This window comes from Panthera tigris, chromosome C1 (assembly GCF_018350195.1).
Source record: "Panthera tigris isolate Pti1 chromosome C1, P.tigris_Pti1_mat1.1, whole genome shotgun sequence".
Classification (NCBI taxonomy): Eukaryota; Metazoa; Chordata; class Mammalia; order Carnivora; family Felidae; genus Panthera; species Panthera tigris.
In genome coordinates, this window is record NC_056667.1 from 154,174,347 (window position 1) to 154,195,340 (window position 20,994).

At 33.2% G+C, this 20,994-nt stretch overlaps 1 protein-coding gene across 1 annotated transcript in view; it reads right to left on the reverse strand.

Annotated features, from left to right (window-relative positions):
• Nucleotides 1–20,994, reverse strand: part of SCN7A (sodium voltage-gated channel alpha subunit 7) — a 78,759-nt gene that overhangs the window by 43,396 nt on the left and 14,369 nt on the right. The window contains exons 2-9 of the mRNA XM_042994623.1: nt 15,661–15,899; nt 12,888–13,000; nt 12,444–12,533; nt 11,525–11,653; nt 10,013–10,104; nt 5,556–5,762; nt 2,719–2,788; nt 858–999 (exon numbers count right to left, since the gene is read on the reverse strand). Of these exons, the coding sequence (XP_042850557.1) occupies nt 858–999; nt 2,719–2,788; nt 5,556–5,762; nt 10,013–10,104; nt 11,525–11,653; nt 12,444–12,533; nt 12,888–13,000; nt 15,661–15,899 (1,082 nt within the window). The remainder of the gene's footprint in view (nt 1–857; nt 1,000–2,718; nt 2,789–5,555; nt 5,763–10,012; nt 10,105–11,524; nt 11,654–12,443; nt 12,534–12,887; nt 13,001–15,660; nt 15,900–20,994) is intronic.

Below are 20,994 nucleotides of genomic sequence, written 5' to 3' on the forward strand. Positions count from 1 at the left end.
TTATTAATGACTTGTACACACACACAACATAATTTATCTATCCAGTCATAAAACGAGGGGATGTATGTGCATGTTTTAAAAAAGAGTATTCTCCTTCAACTGTAAGTACTTTGGAAATTTGAAGTAATTTATTTGTTTTACCTAATAGGCTTTGATATTAACTATGCTGCTAAACTAACATTGCATATTCTACTGTGATGAAACTTCTCTTAAAAGAGACATTGAATCTCCATTCAAATGAGTGTTATATCTTTGAGAAACTATGGCACACAAATCATCAGTTACGAAGAGAGACCCTCAACAGTTTGGATTTCAAGTCTTATAACAGCAAGCTTTCTGTTATAATAAGAACATGATTAAATATTAAAAGGGAATGAGAAGAAATAGAAGAATTAGAGTAAAATAGTACATTGTAGGCATTGAGTAAAAACAGTTCTTAATACATGGTAACCTCATTGGTTTAAATTTTTTGACTGAAGAATTAGTACTTAGAAATGTTATTTACTTAGTTAATATCAAATGAATGATATCACAGAGCAGGACTGTGATTTCTGGAAGATACAAATTTTGTAAGTTTGGAGAGGTTACCCAACCACTCTGATCTTAGTGTCTTCATATAAAAGGCATATATATACTGGTCTTGCAAGATTGTTTCAAAGATTAAATGTAATATGCATAAGGGCACAGACTTGGGTTCAGCATTAGCATATAGTTTGATATTCAGTAATTCTGATTCTCTTTTCTGTCTTCAAATTCTTTTCCTCATAAAAATTTAATAAACCGTGTTAGACCATTATTTTAGAAGGGAGGGGCATGACACCATTTTTATGTGCAGTGCATATTCTCTCCATTCTTACCTGGTGGTAAAGTGCTTCAGGGTAATCTTGCATCATTAACCGAAACAGGGCAAGTAATGCCCAGCCAAAACTGTCAAAATTTGTGAAGCCATAATCAGGATTTGTGCCAGCTTTCACACACACATATCCTTCAGGACACTGACTAAAGAAGACAAAGAAAAGAAAAACTGCTTACTCTTAAGTGACTTTCAGATTATGGCCAAATCATAAGTATAGAACATCCACCCATGAATAATAAAGGGCTCTTTCTTCCACAGGGAGTAGTCTTCTCCTAAATAATTCCCAGTGAAAAAGCTCCAAAGAGGTCGATATTAAGTTAACATAAGTGATAAGCTAAAAGGAAAAAGGGGCTCACAAATGGTCTTTTGCCCAACGTCTTGTTAAAAATTTCTTTCCTACCCAATATCAAAGTGATGGAAAATAACAGTGCTAAAAGCAAAATTGCAGTGGCTGAGGGTTTAATTTTCAAATGCTCTCACCTCAAGCCCTCAGATACTATTATTTAAGGGTGAGAAAACACTTATCACATAGACAATTTATAAACAGTACTTGCATGTTGGTACAAAGATCAGATTAAAGATTTATCTCATCTCCTCTCCTGGAGTCTTCATACTTTTGTCTTTTGGGGGCTTGGGTATTGGGGACGGCTATTACAGTAGTGGCCCGATAAATCATGCTTCCCTCTATCGACACCCTTGTGTACTTTCCTCCAATGTCATTCTGGCATTGGCCATCATTGTTTTGGACTTTTGTTAATAGTTAACAAATATGATGCAAAGAGAGGTTTAAAATGTACTCGCGCACTGAGGCTTGCTAAACTGCTAACCCACGGAATCTGAACAAATAGATTTTTGTTCTTGTCTTAAGGCACTAACTTTTGGGATAGTTTACGATGCAGCAAGGTATGGTGGCTACAGGTGAAAACACTGCATGACTTTCTCCTCTGATCTTGAAATACATCAATGTGATTCTGATTGTTTATGACAAGCTATTTTCAACAAGCATTTCAGGTCATATCTGAGTTGGGATGTCCATGAAAAGGGTTATCTGGAGTGTGGTGTGGCAGACACTGCGAGATGGGTTCACAAAATGGACTTGAGAATAGAATTGAAGCCTGGCAGTAGCTGGGCAAAGAGTTGAACAAGCAACAAAATGTCTAAATCACCTGAATATAGAAACTACATAACTCATGCTCCTCTACCCCCATATGATTTTTGTTAATTTGGGCCCCAGAGCCAAAGAAAGAGCTGAGCCTACAGAAGGGCATCCGATCATTTCCAGTTGAGGAAAGTAACACAAAGAATTATAGGAGTGCTAGTACTGCTGAGAACCACTGCATTTCTACTTTCTTTTCTCTTCATTTGAAATTATAGGACAATAAGGCTTGAGAGTCTTGTCATATCACTGAAGAGTTACTTATAAGTACTGTTTTTTTAGAGCAATAAACTTTTTATGAATGTAAGTTATAGTCATAAAAGATATACAAACCATAAAATAAATGAAATAATAGTGCATCTTTCATATTTCTTCTCTTCAAAGGCTTCTAGCCAAAGAAAAGATTATACCATCTTTCTTGATAATTCCTACTAGCTCTGGGGCATACTGAAAACAGAAGATCAGACCTCAGACCTGCCACTTACTAACTTCTTGACCTTGAATAAATCATTTAACTAGTCTGTTTATTGCTTTTTCCCATAAAATCAGATTAATAGTATTCCATGTTGTATACTTCTCAGCATGGTTTTAGTGATAAAATGAGATAATGTTATTAGATGAGAAAAATAAGCCAAAGCAATAACCATTCAATAAATACTATGGATCAATGATACTGACTTGATACAAGAACATTAACACCACTTACCCAGCATCTGTTCTGTTGCCACAAAGAAGAGCATATATTTCTCCTTCCAAATAATAAAAATTTTCTGTTTCTGAAAAATAGGAAAGAAATTATATTCTGTATCTAATTTTGAACAAACAGCATATCTGATATCCGTCTATATCTGCATAGAAGAGGAACATTCCTTGCTATAGTGAAAAGGAAGGCCTTTATAAAAAAAAAATCTGCAAAACCCTACACATCCCTAGCATGTGATGAAGAGGCCAAGAGACCTCTGGAAATCCACATACGTCACTGCCCCAAAAATAACAGCTCAGCATACAAAGAGGAGAATCCCTTTTAAAAATAGAGTTCTGGAAAATGAATATAACCAGTCAGGTATGACAGGACCTGTGAAGGAAAAATTCCCAAGACTGAAGTGTTTGAAAGCTGAGGACCTTTTCTTACAGGGCTTATTCCTAAATGATCTTCCTTCACAAAAGACCATATTTCTGCCTTTGGGTTCAACTGCCATTCTCTTCCCACTCTGAAGCTTATTTTTCTACACTGAGTATCCAGTGCCAGTTACTTGCCTGATGTCACCAGTTCTAATCACAGTTTAAGTTAATCTGAATCTTAGCCCATACAAGTTATTCAGGTATCCTTAATGTGCTGTAATTCAAAATGTAAATTGTGTTTTTAGATATGAGCTACCAGGGATGGGAACATGCATGCTTAGGAGCATTGATTTTAGGTTCTGAATTTTAATTACAGAGAAGAACACATGAGATCTGTCCGGATTGTATGAGTGTGTATGTAAAATTATATACATATAAGTGTATACATATATATGTATACATATACACACACACAATTGAATTACTCCAATCTCAAATAATGTCACTTTAACTTGTTGACTAAAATAATTTTAGAAGAATTTTTAAATCATAGTTAGGAACCATTGATCAAACCTTTTAAATGGCAGTCAAAAACCAAATGAAATTTGACGTTAGTAGAAGTGGGCAGTCCCAAATACTCTTCTAAGTGCAAGGACTATGACATGGCAATTAGGTTAAATAACATTTTACACATATAATATTTTTAGCATTCCTAACATGTTTTTAGAGGAGATGGAATGACTATAATTGGACAAATTTTAAAGTGGTAATTTTTAAAAAGTGATTTCTTTATCATATACTATCATGCTAAGATGAGCCTGGATTTGTTTTCCTAGCAATAACCAGTAAAGTAGTAAATACTGTTTATTTTTATATAATTTGCATATTTTGTTATAACTAAAGAAACCAAAGAGTATTTCAACTGGAATCTAAGATTTAATATCCATTTTCTGTTGTCTTACCACTAGAATCAAGACCATAGAATAGACACATATAATAAGGAAACATTTCACATATTCATATACCAATAATTTTATATGACTTGAATCATAATGATATTATGGGGTAAGCCAGAGAGTAAAATTTATTCAGATTTGTTTTGTGACTTAATATATCCAAATACAAATAAAAGTCATGCAGAGGGACTACAAAAAATTCAACATTTTATTTTTATTAGTTTAAAAATACACTTTTATTTTTTTCTAAATACTATCAAAAAGGACCCAATAATTTTAATATGAGCAAAAAATCCAATAGGAGAGTACAGCCTGATGGAGAGGGCATGGATTTGAAAGCCAGATTGATCATGGTTAGAATCCTAGTTTTAATCAGTGAATAGTAATAATATTCTGGAACGCTCACTGAATTTCTCTGAACTTCCATTTTTCTGTTTGTAACAGGGGCCATTCACTTCTCTGCAGGATTATGGCAAAGATATGTGATCAGGCATATGAATTACTTACATATAAAAGCCAAGCAATATTTATTTTGGCATTATTACTATTAGCCTAAAATATGTTTAATATTTACCAAAGGATGACCCAAAACATTTAAAATGATCAGCAGTAATTGAAATCCAAGAATAGAAAGAATTTCTATAATGCAGGCCATTTTTTAATTTATAAGTTCACTTTAAAATTGCTAATGAGTAAATGTAAATTTATACTTTAAAAAACTTTATTAAATAAAGGTAGTATTGTGAGGATTCTACTTTGATGAAATTTAAAGTAAGACTTTGGTTATATTTATTTTTTAAAGGATAAAATTTACAAAACTTAGCAATTCCAAACATAGGTTTCCCTTATTGAACTGTCTGAAGATTGGAACTTTGCAATTCTCATAAATGAAACTGATCCATATCAGTATAGGTTTCCCCCGCTATCCAAAAGCAGAACATTCCTAATAAAACTTTTTGTAAATGGAAATGGCATAAAGAAACAATTACCATTAGTTTATAGGGAAAAGTTTGTGAGCATGGCCAGGCATCCAAAATAACCTCTCTTAGGCTTTTCTGATACTTTAGGACACATCTTGCTAACAGATGCACGAAATAAACTGAAATAAGGCACAGGTGCTCACACACATAATTCAAAGCTATGGCAGCTTGATGTTGAGATGCTGAATGTGGCTCTAGGGGAGGGAGCTTTGGTGGGGCCAGACTCCTCTCCGTGCACTACCTCTAGGATGGCTTGCTGCAAAACAAATGCTGAATGCTATTTTTGCTTTTAGTCATTTTCATAAAAGTGAAAATCCTCTTCAGATTTCCTCTGTTAGCAAAAACAGGTACTCATGTAGGGCTTTGGTAAAAGCTAAGCGGCGAAACGTGAACTTTCAAAAAGCAGGGGATGCATGTACTTGAGCATAGTTACAACGTTTACAAGAAGTTTGTTCTGAAGTTGAGTGTCCAACATTTCTGTGAAGGCTGCTCGGCCTTTAAGAAAAGTTTTAATTTTTTTGATGCGGATGGCAAGTGATTCTTACCTCGAATATAATATGGATTTTCAGTTCTGTTGTGCAGGGTTACAGTTTCATTTTCTTGGGGCCATCGCAAACACTTATGCTTCAGATTGCCCATGAAGAGCCCCATGCCAATCAGAGAAAATACACTCAGAAAAAACAGAGTTAGGATAATGACACCAGTAAGTTTCTTCAAGCAGTGGGTCAGGATTCCTACAAAAGACTTCAGACCTAAAAAGAGAAAGGTTTGTTTTTGATAAAGTAAAATATCTTAGTAAAGCAGCATTAGCAAAATTCCTCCATGGCAAATGCCTAGCCCATTAAAATCAGCAGCTTTGTATTTTATAATCTAAAATACATTATCTATATCTAATAAATAAAATGAATAAAAGTCCAAACTTTGAGGTTTCTATCTTATTGCTAATTTGCTACACCTGATAAAAAATTATTCAGACACAAATTTTAAAATTAGTTATTTGTTTCCCTATACTATAAAGGACAAGACTTTTTCTCTTGGTTACTGCTTTCCATACCAACCACCATTGTTTATAAGCATAAGTAAAAGTGTGAAGTTATAAATCAAAATGGATTACAAATGTTGTCAAAACAAACAGTTTGAAATAGCAGTATTCTATACTATTCTTTCATTAACTTTCTAAGAATTCAATTTTTAGAACTGATTAAGTAGGACATGAAGAAATTAATTAAGAACAATAATACACAATGGTGATATATGCAGGCTGTATTTACATCAGAACACTTACTAATCAAGAATTCAGCCTTAAAGCTGACTTTATTTAAGGAACTCATTTTTCTATTTATTAAAGAAAACCTGCTCCAGAAATCTCACGCACTGTTGGTGGGAATGCAAATTGGAGTTTCCCCCCAAAAATTAAAACTAGAGCTAGAGTAAAATCCAGTAATTACACTGCTGGGTATTTATCCAAAGAAAACACGAATCCAAAAAGATACATGCACCCCTATGTTTATTGCAGCATTATTTACAATAGCCAAGATCAGGAAGCAACCTAAGTGTCCATTGATAGATGAATGGATAAAGAGATGTCATTTACACATGTGATAGAATGTAATTCAGGCATAAAAAAGAATGAGATCTTGCCATTTGCTACAACATGGATAGATCTAGAGGGTATTGTGTTAAGTGAAGTAAGTCAGGCAGCAAAAGGAAAACACCATATGATTTCACATATATGTGGAATCTAAAAACTAAACCAAATGAACAAATTAACAAAAAGGATAAACAGACTCATAAATAAAGAGAACTGACTGGCGGTTGCAAGAGGGGAAGGGGTTGGGAGATGGACAAAATTAGTAAAGAGGAGTGGAAGGTACAGGCCTCCAGTTATGGAATGAATAAGTCATGGGGATGAAAGGTACAGCATGGGGAATATAGCCAAAGGTATTGTAATAGGACTGTATATTGACAGATGGTAGCTACAGTTGTGGTGAGGATAGCATAACAGACTGATAGAATCACTATGTTGTACACTAAAATTGATGTAACATTGTGCATCAACTGCATTTCAATTAAAAAAAATTTTTTAAACAAAGCTCAATTCTGAAAACATAAAGAAACAAAAAACAAAAACACTGTAATTGTACTTCATAGATAATACTATGTATTTTCCTTCCTGCCTTCCTTCTTCTCTTTTTTCCCTTACTCTCTTCTTATTTGTTGTTGGTCTGTTTATATTTAGGATCCTAATAACTGTTCAGCTCAACAATGGAGAAGACTATACTAGTTCTGCGATGTTATCAATATTTCTGTTTCCGTTTTATTAGCTTTAAAATGGGGTTAATAATACCTGTTTCATATATTATTGTGAGAATTGAAAATCTATTTTTTTATTTAGAAATTTTTTAATGTTTATTTTTGAGAGAGAGAGAGAGAGTGAAAGAGAGGCAGAGTGAGAACAGGGGAGGGGCAGATAAAGAGGGAGACACAGAATCCAAAGCAGGCTCCAGGCTCTGAGCTGTCAGCACAGACCTTGACCTGGGGCTAGACCTCATGAACCATGAGCCAAAGTCAGATGCTTAACCAACTGAGTCACCCAGGTGCTCCTGAAAATCCTTTTTAATGACCTTGTTGGATGATTGGGTTTCTTTAATGTCTTAGGATAGGGTTAAAAAAAAGTTATTCCTATGGTTTAAAAGAAATGAGATATCTAGATTAAATAAACAAATTATAATTTCTATCATCCAGAAATAATTATTTATAGCCTTTTTTTGCCACTTGGAATTATACTATTAATTTTTTTTTTTGCTATGTGCAATTCTTTTTTATTTATTTATTTATTTATCTATCTATTTATTTATTTATTTATTTATTTATATTTTTATTAATTTTTTTTATGTTGTTTTCAGAGAGAGAGAATGCTGAGGATAGAGAGAGAGAGAGGGAGAGAGAGAGAGAGAGAGGGAGAGAGCTCCAGGTGGAGTCTTATGTGGGGCTCCAACCCATGAACCATGAGATCATGACCCAAGCAGAAGTCAGGAGCCTGATCTTTAACCAACTGAGCCACCCAGGTGCCCTGATAATACCATATTCTAATGCTTCTATTACCATTAGATATTTATTCACCAAGGGTATTATAGTTTTTATCACTTTTTTTTGAAAGGGTATTATAGTTTTTATTATTTTTTATTTGTCTATTTCATCATCTCATTTTCATCTTGCCCTTGAGTCTAGGTTTTCTCCTTTTTTAATTTTTAATTTTAACTTATTCATTTAAATTCAAGTTAGTTAACATACAGTATAGTACATAAGAAATCATCTTTCTTGTAGTGCTTCAGAAGAAAACCTAGACTCTTTGGAAAAGTATCTATCTTTCATGTCTTCTGCCCAATTCTTCACTGGATTGTCTGGTTTTGGTGTATTGAGTTTGATAAGATTTTATAGATTTTGGATACTAACACTTTATCTTGATATGTCATTTGCCAATATTTTCTCCCATTTCATCAGTTGCCTTTTAGTTTTGTTGATTGTTTCCTTCACTGTGCAAAAGATAAAAAGCTTCTCAACATCCAAAAAACAAATAATCCAGGGGAGAAATGGGCAGAAGATATAAGTAGAGACTTTTCCAAAGAGTCTAGGTTTTCTTCTGAAGGCCTACAAAAAAAGATGATTTCTTATGCTAGCCCCTATTCCTTAGAGCATATTTTTTAAAGAAAAAAGAGGATTATTTTCATTCTCTTAAATAGTATATTTCTCGTTTTGTATTACAAAATACTTTCCATACACTGTATTGCTTATGCACCTGAATTATTTTCTCCCTTGAAAAAATGAGCAGTTTTTATCAGCCTATGTGTTTCTAACTCCAGTGAGTATGTTCTTCTTGTATTAGCTTGGATTTACCTGATTTGTTCTATAATCTTTAATCCTGAGCCTAAGATGAAGACTCAGGTGATGCAATTTTATGTTCTAGCAATTTGCGGAAAGTCATAAGGGAGCTTGAATTGTGGGAATTCCTACCAGGGCAACTCTCACTGCTACTTGTTTCCCGGGTTTGATGAATTTGCCATGCATAGGCCATTTTTCTTAAATAGCTTTATTGAGCTAGAATTCATAAATCATATAATTCAGCCACTTAATGTGCATAAATCAATGTTTTAATTTGTCCACAGGGCCATACACCACCCATCACCACATTCTTCAATCTTCTTGCTGTTTTTCCCTGCCTGGACTCCAAGTACATTGTACACATATATCTGGCCTTATTGATGGTTTTGCAGTGGACAAAAATTATCTGTAGATATAATTTTTGGTATTATGACATTTGCCTCTGTGTTTATTGGTCCACCTGTTTCAGACTTCTGACTCAGTGGCCAACAACACTGAGTGGAGCTATTCCTAGCTGATTGTTTTTATTCATTCTTAACACAAATTAGAAGGTGTAGGTGGATTTCTCTAGGAGATATTTAGAAATGGGAGCTGTAAATTAGTCCTCAGCATCTTCCATCAACGTGGTCACAGCTCTACTTATTCAGCAGAACCTCCTTGAACTCTGTGGCATGTGGAATGCATCCTATCCAAGCACTCCGAGCCAAATGGAATTTATCTTATTTTATATTACTTTGTTCATTTCAACTCATTTTTAGATGTAGTGAGGAAAAGAAAGCAGATTAGATATCTGTATAGATTTCCATCTCTCTCAGAAGTATAAAGACAGTTTTATAAGATGCAAGAATACTTAAGATGCAATGAATAAGTAGAATATAATATATTTTGATTAATGTCTATATTTTGTTATCATAAGTACTGAACCCAACTCAAATAAATGTGATTTTTTTTTACCTTTTCTGGAGTGGCTGAAGTAAACTTCTAGATCAGATAATTCATGATTTTAAAGACAAAACACTGGTCAATTTAGTATTTCTCCAAGCAATGACAGGAGAGTACAAATTAATACAGGGGAGTACATAAATCAAAATAAAGACAAGGACTAAATGCCATTTCTTACCTTGGTTTAAAGGAATAATTTTCAAAATTCTCAAATTTCTTGTAATTCGAAATATTGGAATGAAGTTTAGAGGTAAGTACCTTGTTACATGCCTGTGGAATTAAGTTAGAGTTATTTAGAAGTCATGTTGAGTTTATATTGCTTATGTTTGGCTTTTTACTTTTTACTTTTACTATTTAAAAGTTATTTTTAAAAGCACATATGCAAACATTTTCCTTGCTCTCACTGTTTTATTTTGCAAATACTTATATTATTGATTGGAAGAAAAAGATTGCTACAGTGCGAGATAGCCAGGTAAATACTACTCTACAAACAAATTGTGACAGTTTATAAACCATTGATACTGTGAGTAGTCATAATTCTATACCAAATACTCTATATTATGTTCATAAATATTTTGTTATCTAGTCAGTGAAAGGTGGTTAAAAATAAGAAAAATCTATAGCTTTTTAAGTAATGAGATTTACTTTAAGCACTTAGGGTTTTGATGATCACGATGGTGATGATGATGGTGATAATGGTGTTGATGACAGCAGAAGGCAGGGAGGGTATATAGTGATCAAGGGCACAGACTGTCGCCAGAGTCCTTTGTGTAGAAATCCAGGCTCCCAACTTACTAGCTGTGTGACATGGAAAAATTACTGATTCTTTCTTGCCTCAGTTTCCTCAAAAGTAAAGCGGGTATAATAATACTTCCTAATTCGAAGACTTTTTGTGGGGATTAACTAGGCGAATGATATGAAATGGATAGCACAGCATCTGGCACATGGGGCTAAGTATTAGCTACCAGCAATGGCAATAGCAGAAATAATAGCAGTAATAGAAGTAGTAGTGATAATAATTTCAGTGATACTAGCTACTATTTTTTTTATTGCTTACAACATGGCAAACATTGATTATATGCTTTTTGTTTCTTTAAAAAAGTCAACCCCAAATGTAAAAATAGAATATTAGTTTAAGTTATTTTTAATAGGAGTTTGATGCCAGTCATCATTTCCTTAGCCATAAAACAGAACACACTAAACAAAAGCATTGAAAAACGAGTATTCATGTCAACCATTAGAATTTAATGTAACACTCTTGGAAGTGTGTGTGTATGTGTGTTTAAAATACCTTATTCTGATATCTAGTATGTTTATTGGTCTCAAGCAATGTAGCTAAATAAAATGTATGTTGGAGATAAAATCAAATTTGTTAGGATTGTCTCATAAGTCTCCAAGAGATTTTCTGCTCACTGAAAATAATCACTTAAAGTTCCAAAATTCAACCTCTGTTGTTTTTGCTTCAGATAGAAAACACAGATAATATCCCATTCCTTCCATTTTCATTGCATATTCTGAGGGCTAGTTCAGTTGGGCCTGCCTGAGAGAATGCATTATGGTTATAATTTATGAAATATTTTTGTTCACAGAAATTTTACAAGCAGAAAACTTTGTCAATCTCAATGTTTCTTCATGAAAAGTACTTGCTTAGCAAGTTATTAAGATGTTTGGAATTTAAAGAAATACTCACTCAAACAAAGTTACACTGAAATCGAGCCAGTTCCATGGATCACCAAAGAAATAAAAAGGTTCTACCCAGATGCCTCTTGCAATGAGTTTTATAAGTATTTCAAATGTGTAAATTCCAAGCAAAGTATTCCTGCAGAAAAATTTTCAGATAGACGTTGAAAGTGAGAATAATACATTGTCAGCTCCAATACTATGTCTGTGATAACTATTTGTCAACCAATCAACCAACCAATCAACCAATCTACCAACCAACCAGGTAACAAAAAAGCATAAGCCCAATGAAACATAGGGTAGGGCTTTAGTTAGGGCTTTTATGGTGGGCTATGTCTTACAGCATTAACCATGAAATTTGACTATCAATCTTTTCAACAAGCCCTAGCTAGGGTTATAGTCTTGATACATATTTTGGAAAATAATGAAAATAAAAAGTATCAAATTCATTCCATATTGGAAATCCCACAATAATTAACTGAATTATAATGGAGTATGAAATAACTAATTTTATTATGTGCATATATAAGAATTTCTGTGGTGAATCAGTTTTATATTTACCTTCCAAAATCAGTTAGTTTTAAGAATACAATTAAAGTTTGAGAGGTAGAAAGGCTTCTTCTCTAGAAATTTTAATGGGTCTTTCCATCACTGTAGTCCAACGAAAGCCACACTATTCACATCCCAAACTATTCTCATCACCAAAACATTAAAATTATTTAATTGACATATGTGTTTTTACTAATTTGCTAATTGTGCTGTATGTACAAATATTATATTATATACAATGAATGTTATATTATATATGAAATATAAATGGTAAATTATGAAATGTTAAATATATAGTATATAACATACTGTAACACAATATGTTAAATATAAAATATAATTGTACATGAGATAATGTATAATAAAATTATATGACTTACTGTAATGCTGGGCCCCATTTTGGCAACTCAGTCATGGGCATAAACATGCAGTCAATCAGGACACTAATTAATATGAACAGTCGGAAAAAGGTAGGTTACAGTCAAGGAATAATGGATAAAAAATAATATTGGAAATATACGTCTCTATAATTTGCTTATATGTATATACATTAGATAAAATAGCTTCTTAAATGTCAAAAAGTATACTATTCATATTGAAAAACAGGAGGATTAAGATTTGTTAATATTCACTACTGTTGGGTGTGCTAGAAAATATATTTTAAATGTATTTTCAAATATGGAACACTTAGTGCAGTTACAATCCAGATTCCAATATGACCCAAAATGAGATATTAATTCATAAGAGAAAAGTACTGCAGTGATATTTGACTAGAATAGTTGCATCTGATATTAGTACAGTCTAAAGCCAATAGAAAAGGATATGGATGAACCAAAATCTTAATAGTTGTTCTTCTAGTTACACTGAAAGGAGAAAATGTACACCAAGTGGCACTGAATCTGAAGATTGTTCTTTTTTTATTTAATACTATGAAAGTCTGTAAAACAAAAAAGAACATCAACTAGGAACTATAATCTCATCCATTACACAACATATTGCTAATGATCCTTTCAGTCATGAATTCTAACAGTTAACACTTTTCTTATATTATGATATCCTTTTAGAGACTAAATCAAATGGAAAGGCTAATTTTTAAAAACATTTTCATTGATATTTAGGTTTATCTACCACTTTTTCTTTTGCCAGTGTTCTACTTAAGAAAGCCATTTGCCACACTCAAAACCTCAAGTTTTCCTGTCAAATGGTGTAAAAGGAAGAAATCGATATCCTGATGGCTCATGAGAATGCAATTAAAGAAATCAAATTTAATGAATATAAAAAAGGTTAATTTTATTTCAGAGAAAATAAGGTATGGGATTACAACAGTAAAAACGACCCAATTCACTGAAATATTTTATTAATCACTAGTAATTATCTATGGTATAAAAACCGCTTGTATGTTATCATTGACATAAACACACCTAAAACAGAAAGTTACATTATGTAAGATAAATGTATTGGAATATAGAAACATTAAATCCAAAAATAATGAAAGATTAGAAACATCCTAAAAATGAGTTATATATGTATACATGTGTACATATGTGTATCTATATTATATTATTATATATTATAGAGACACAGTGAAAGTATCTACCTACGTATGTATGTCTTTGCATGTATGTCTATATATACACACATACACATATACACTTTTATTATATATACATATTCATTTGGAAAATTCATTTATTATGGTGTGAGTAAAAATACATCATATATATTGGATATTATATAGATTATACTATAACATAATATATAATGTAGTATATAATGCAATATGAACAATATAATATACTACATGATATATATAAAATACAGTCTATTATATACTATAGAATTGTATATGACATAATTATATATTAGAGGTATCTATGGTGACTGTATATTGGTATTTACACTTGTGTATATATATAAATATACTAGTGAATATAAATATGTATATTCATTGATAGTTTATGAATACATGTTCTAAATGAAAACCAAACTGCTACTTCTCCTCAATAAAATACTTCCCTAATATACAATCTGTGGATGTCTGTATTGTAGTTATTTTCCCTCTTTCCATTTGAAATGCAAAGAGAAAAATAAAAGGGCCAAGAAAAATCTGATTATTTAAAATGTGCTTTCTGTTATTTATTAGAACAATCTCAAACTTCATACAAGAGGTAATATATGTGTCATCAACTAGTTTATGTTATTGTGAAGTAATGAGTAAATTCCAGATATAGCAATTATTCTCGATAAAGTTTAAGTGCTGAAATTATTTAATTTTAGAATTATTTATTGGTATGCCCCCCTTAACAAAATAAACAATATAATTCACATTTAATGATTTTGCATCATCATTAATAATACTACTTTTTATACTAAACTACCTTACAATTTTTGGCTTGTTTTATTTTTAAAAACCCTTGGTTTTGTCTTCAATAACAAACTTAGATTTGCCTACCATATCTGTATACACTACAAAGAACTCAGAACTCTGCTATATTAGAGTCACTTCTAAGGTTATTATGTTTTATCAACTGTTAGGTCTTATGCATAGCAAAAGTAAAAGCAGAGATAATTGAGATGAGGACTTAAGATTTTCACTAAAATGTTCTGAGGATTTTACAGGTGTTTTATAGCTAATGCTGCATAACACCCATGGAAGCTACCAGAGATACTGGAATCTTTGTTACTCTATACATTTACACTGTAAAATGCCAATACTTTTCTGTGGTGCCAAATACTTCAAAGAGTTATAGTTATGCAAAATCATCACTTTGCCTTTCATCTAGAGCCTTTGGTTCAATTCCATTTTGCCCATTTGGTAATTATCACTGAATGCTTTACAAGAAAATCAAATTACATTTGTCCGCAATAGGGCTAATCCTCATATCTCCCAAACTTGCTCTTTTTAGAGTTGTTTCAATTTTGTTAGTACCACCACCCTTATTCCAGGCTGGAAATCTTGGTATTATTAGTCTGTCTTCAAATCCTGATATTTCTTCTCAGGTTTGTTACCTTTTCCCCTCCTCTGAGATGCTCCTATAATCCAGGCCCTGTGACTGAAGGCCTGGACTACTCTCTTTTCTATATCATCTTTCTGAGCCTATCTCTTCCATGTAAATTTAGAAATATTCATATTAAGCTTACTTAAACATTGCATTCATCACATCAGCCTTTGGCCACCACATTAAATCCATGTTGACATCTTCATTACTTCATTTTATTCCCCACAACTTGCAACAAGGGTCTAGTTGTATTACCACCCTGCCTCTTCCCATTCCAATTAATATCAAGATTTTCCCTTTGCATTGTGAAAATTTGAAGTGTTCTCTAAGTTGTAACTCAAATTCTACTTTCTTGAGGAAGACTCTTCCAGCTTTGTCAGCCCACACTGCTTTCTGCCTTTACTAAGCATAATTACTCTTATTTTTATCATTTTTGTGCTTGGCCTTGGATTGTGCAATTATTTAGTAGATTCTTCAAGTCATTCTGGGGATAAGACAGGAATTCTTCATTCTTTTTTTATACTATCTCAATTACATTTTTTGCATATCTGAAAAAAATAATGAAAATGCAGTCATGATAACTTCAATTAATCCTTACATTTTTATTCTTGTAGTAGGGGTCCACATCTTCCAAAGGCTCCGACACCATTCCTTGAGGAAGATTCCCATAAACAAGTGGAAGCTCTTTTCCAACTTCCAAGTCAGTGTTTGGCTTTAAATCTTCTCTTTGTTCCTCATTGTGTTTTTTAGCAATATGCTGTTTCATAAGTTCAAGAGACTCCCTGGTGAAGGGGACAAGGCCCTTTGGTTCTGGGGACGCCATTTCCAATTTTGTACCTGCAAGAAATGTATTTTCTTCAGTTCTATATAAAATTTGGGTATATAAAGAAAAATTTTAAATTGTAAAAGCTTAGGATATGAATAAAAGTGAACACCAAACTGAACATATGCTTTCAAGGAAAATTCCCAGGTTTTGTAGATATGAGTTGTTAGATTAGGTTTTGTTATACTTGATACTATATTTATTTGTAAGTTCATGCGTAACCAATTCTACTTCATAACCAATTCTACTTCATTTACACATCTACTGAATTCTCTTTGTTTTATTAAAATCTGCCTTTCAGTTTCTCCCTCAAATAAAAGAGTTCTAAAGTTCTAGAGACTTTTGAGGAGCCAAATCCAATTATTCCTCTCTTAGCTGTATTTAACCATTAATTAGACTTATCTTCTTTAAGCTCATTTTTCACTGCCTTTGGGCCCCATTCTTCTGTGTCTCCGCTAATAGCTCTATTACTTCCTTTAACTCAGTTCTTCATGACAATTTTTAACTTTGATGCCCTTTAAAATTCTGCCTTTTCCATATGTTATATCTGTTATTTGGTGAATACATAGGCAAACACTGAGTTTCAATTACTATACATGGATATTTACATGTACATTTCCCAAAACACTCTCTTCCCTGAATCATCTATGTGGCAATTCCACCAAGTAAAAACAAGATTCATTTTTTTCCTGAATGACTAGAATTGCTCTTTTACCTTTTAGCCATTGAAAGAAACAAGGGGCACCTGGGTGGCTCAATAGGTTACACATGGGACTCTTGATTTCGTCTCAAGTCATGATCTCACAGTTCCTGAGATCAAGCCCCACAACAGGCTCTTCACTATCAGTGTGGAGCCTGCTTGGGATTCTCCCTCTCCCTCTCTCTCTGCCCTTCCTCCACTTACATGTGCATGCTCTCTCTCTCAAAATAAATAAATAAATAAATGTTAAAAAAATTCCTCTGCACTGAGTTTAAAAAAAAAAAGAAAAAAACCAAAACAAAAATAAAACCACACACACAAATACACAAACTTAATACCTTGAAAATTACTCATGAAATTTTTGTTTGTCATTAATTCCTCTGAACAAAATAATTTTCCTACAATTATTTTCAATTATGTAGTTAAATATTATCCATTATTTACGTATCTATGTCATGGTAGTCATCTTTACAATTCTATATCTGGATTGCTCTAGTAGTCTCTACAGGTATCTCTCAGTTTTTTTGTTTCTTTGTTTTTTTATTTTTTTACATTTATTTATTTCTGAGGGAGACAGAGAGAGAGAGAGAGAGAGAGAGAGAGAGAGAGAGAGACAGAGAGAGAGACTGGGGGAAGGGCAGAGAGAGAGGGAGACACAGCATCCAAAGCAGGCTCCAGGCTCTGAGCTGTCAGCACAGAGCCCGATGCGGGGCTTGAATTCACGAACCCCGAGATCATGACCTGAGCTGAAGTCGTACGCTCAACCGACTGAGCCACCCAGGCACCCTGATATCTCTCAGTTAAAAAAAAAAATTGGGGGCGCCTGGGTGGCTCAGTCGGTTGAGCGTCCGACTTCGGCTCAGGTCATGATCTCGAGGTTCATGAGTTCAAGCCCCGCATTGGGCTCTGTGCTGACAGCTCAGAGCCTGGAGCCTGTTTCAGATTCTGTGTCTCCCTCTCTCTCTCTCTGACCCTCCCCCATTCATGCTCTGTCTCTCTCTGTCTCAAAAATAAATAAACGTTAAAAAAATTTAAAATAAAAAAAATTAAATGTTTATTTATTTTTGAGAGAGAGACAGAGACAGAGCATAAGCAGGGGAGAGACAAAGAGACAGGGAGGCACAGAATCCCAAGCAGGCTCCAGGCTCTGAGCTGTCAGGAGAGAGCCCCATGTGGGGTTTGAACTCACCAGACATGAGATCATGACCTGAACCAAGTCGGAGGCTCAACCAACTGAGCCACCCTGGAGCCCCTAGGTTTCTCTCAGTTCTAGGTCTTTGCCTATTTCAAGTCATCCTACAGGCCACTGAAGTTGGTCTTCATTAAATATAATTTCATGCACAAATTTCCCATTTACAAACTTTGTTCTATTTTCTCATGTAAAAATATGTTCTTTTGCTGATTTTCTCCATCCTAATTCCTGTCAAACACATTTCACATATCACAGTTTCTTGATGGGAGTCAAAATGCTTTGAATTAGTATAATTTATAAATACAATCTACAGATAATGAAATTTGCCCTTACATATAAAATCTCCCTTTAAAATATCTAATAAGCTTTCAAAATTGTATTCCTTATATAGAATTCCTTGAATACGTATTAAACAGTTTCTTAATGACTCGTGGTTATAGACTAGTATAAACAAAATCATAAACCTTGGAATTAAATAAACCTACGTTAAAATACTAAATTCTGTTACTAATATTCTTAGCAGTCTCAGTAAAATTACTTGATAATCTTGAATCTGTCAGTCACAAAATTGGGATTCCTTTTCAGGTTAAATAAGGATAAATAGAATTATATGGGTGAAAATGCCAAGTACAGTGGCTGGCACACAATAGGTGGGAAGTAAACATAAATTTTTATTTGTGATAAGATTTTATATCTTAGTAATGGACCAAATTTAATAGAATAATTCATAGGAGGAATACATGTAAGGTTTTGAAATTTGAATAAAAACAAACCATCAGTACAAGTGCAGTAGATGTGTTTTTGCAGCAGAGAAAACTGCCAAGGGGGTTTACTTAATAGTAATTGCAGTATAAATCAATACTGGTTTGTGTCTGCCCAAAAATGCTAATATAACCTTTGTCTGCTTTGAAGGAAGATGGAGGAGACAGTCTTTCTCTATTCTGCTGCATTCCATGACCACATCCAAAAGACCTGTATATAAACTGAAGGGTCTTCAGATGGGGTCAGAATGTTGATTAGACTCAAGTCACATCATCTACAGACCGGTTAAAAGAATGGAGAATATGTTAGTTGAAGCAGAAAAGACTCAGGTGTAACGTTATTGTTTCCAAGTATCTGAATGTTTCTCACATAGAAGAGAAATTAGATTTAACTATTATTTGGAAAAAAAAAGAAAGAAAAAAGGTGAACTAGGATCACTGAGATGAAGCCAGAATAGATTTGATTCAAAATAATAAAGTACTTTCTAAATAGCTGCAAAAAAATGGAATAGGGTGATTTGGACGTTAATCTTCCCTGTAACCAGCCATATGAAATCATGGACTTGTTGACAGTTGAGTAGGATAATTTAAATGGGTCCAAATATTGCTTGGTTGCTGCCTTATAATTTTAGAACTATTCAATCTTAAAATCGTTGAATTGAATTTTTACATAACCTAAAAATATCACATGAACTAAAAGTCTGGGCTATTAGCTAAACTGAATCTATGCAGCACTGAATTAACAAAATCAAAATCTTTTTTTTTTTACATTTTTTCAGATTATAATAAAAGTACTTTTAATATCTTATATTTTTGGGGATCCATCATAATTCCTAACAAATATTATTAAGCTTGCATATGTAAAGAATATTGTTCTTAAAAGTAGACCTAAAGGGAGGTTCAAACTTATTGCAAAGATGCTATTGTTAATGAAAACACTTTTGGATGCCTTCCATTGAAACCTCAAAATTCAATTTGCAAGCCAGTCTTCTTATTACATAGCCTAAATATAATTTTCTTTTTTTTCTGTTATCACCTCACACATAGCAAAATAATCTTTGATTCCTTATTCCATCACCGACTAGCTGTGATACTTTGATAACATAGCTTGCTATACTTTCCTCATATGCAAACTCTGGAATCCTTTAGGTACCTCACAAGGTCATAAATATTAAATCAGACCATATACAGAAAGTCTGGACCGCAGTACTGATTTTGTCAGTGCTAATTCTCTCTTCTAACCCAGTCAGTTATCCCAGAATACATCTTTAGTAATAATTTGATGTTGAATGAAACTACTCTGGATTGTTGACTAGGTGAATGAATGGACAGTAGGCATTATCTTCTATGATATGACAAAGAAATGCAAGCACTTATCAGATGGAAGTGGCTTGCATCCTACTTTTAGATGGCTGAGTGAAGACTGTAAATTATTGATCATTAAATCATAATTCAATGAAAGCATTTCTGTGGGGAATTTATAAAATATGGTCCAGGTACTATGCTTCCCAGTGAGTGATCTTAATATAATGCTAAGGCTTGAAAAATAGAAAGATTAATAATCTGTCCATTAGACTACTTTCAAAAAAAAACTGAATAGCTAAAGTAAGCTTTTGGTAAGAATGTATCAAAGTAAACTCAGACTTGGACTCTAACAAGTTCCAGTTGTACTAATATTTTATACTTTTGATGAAACTGCAAGCCAATTCTCTTGGACATCAGTTGAAAGAAGCAGAGCCAGCATCAGTATGGGGAAAAGAGGTACGTTCTTATAGGAAAAAGATTCTCCTTAAAACAAATTTTAAGCATTTGAGATAAGCCAAAATTTATCATAACAATTATGGCAAATGTAATTATAGTTACAATTACTGAGTGACTACGATTTGAGAGGCATTCAACGTACATGTTTTTAATTCTATTGCCTCATATTCTCACATATTATCCTTGTGGTCACCATTTTACCAGTCAGGGGAATAGAAATTGATGAGTTTCATGATGTCTCCATCACTGTATAGCTAGTTATATGGTGGAGGGAGATGTTAACTCAGGTATGTCTAAATCTAAATTTGAGTATCTTTATTTTTGTTGTTGTTGTTGTTTTTAATTTGAGTATCTTTAAATGATAACACAAAAGTGTTTATAAACTGTAAACTTTTAGATAAGTGTAAACAATTGATACCTCAGAATGGCTACCTTAGAGATATTAAAAAACCAATAGGCTTACTGGGGTAACTTGCTTTACTAAGTAACTGACAGATTGACGTCAGGTAGGACTGTCCGGAAATTTTCTTTATGTAAGTGTCGAAGTCAAATATTTCAGAAAATTTTGTAAAATTGAAGGTGAGCTAGCATAGAAGACATTAATTTGGAAGGGAGGAGGTGCTGTCTAGTAATGTAATCTACATAGATTGGGGAAATTTGTTGTTGTATGAATCATGGTGGGACTCTTACTGCAA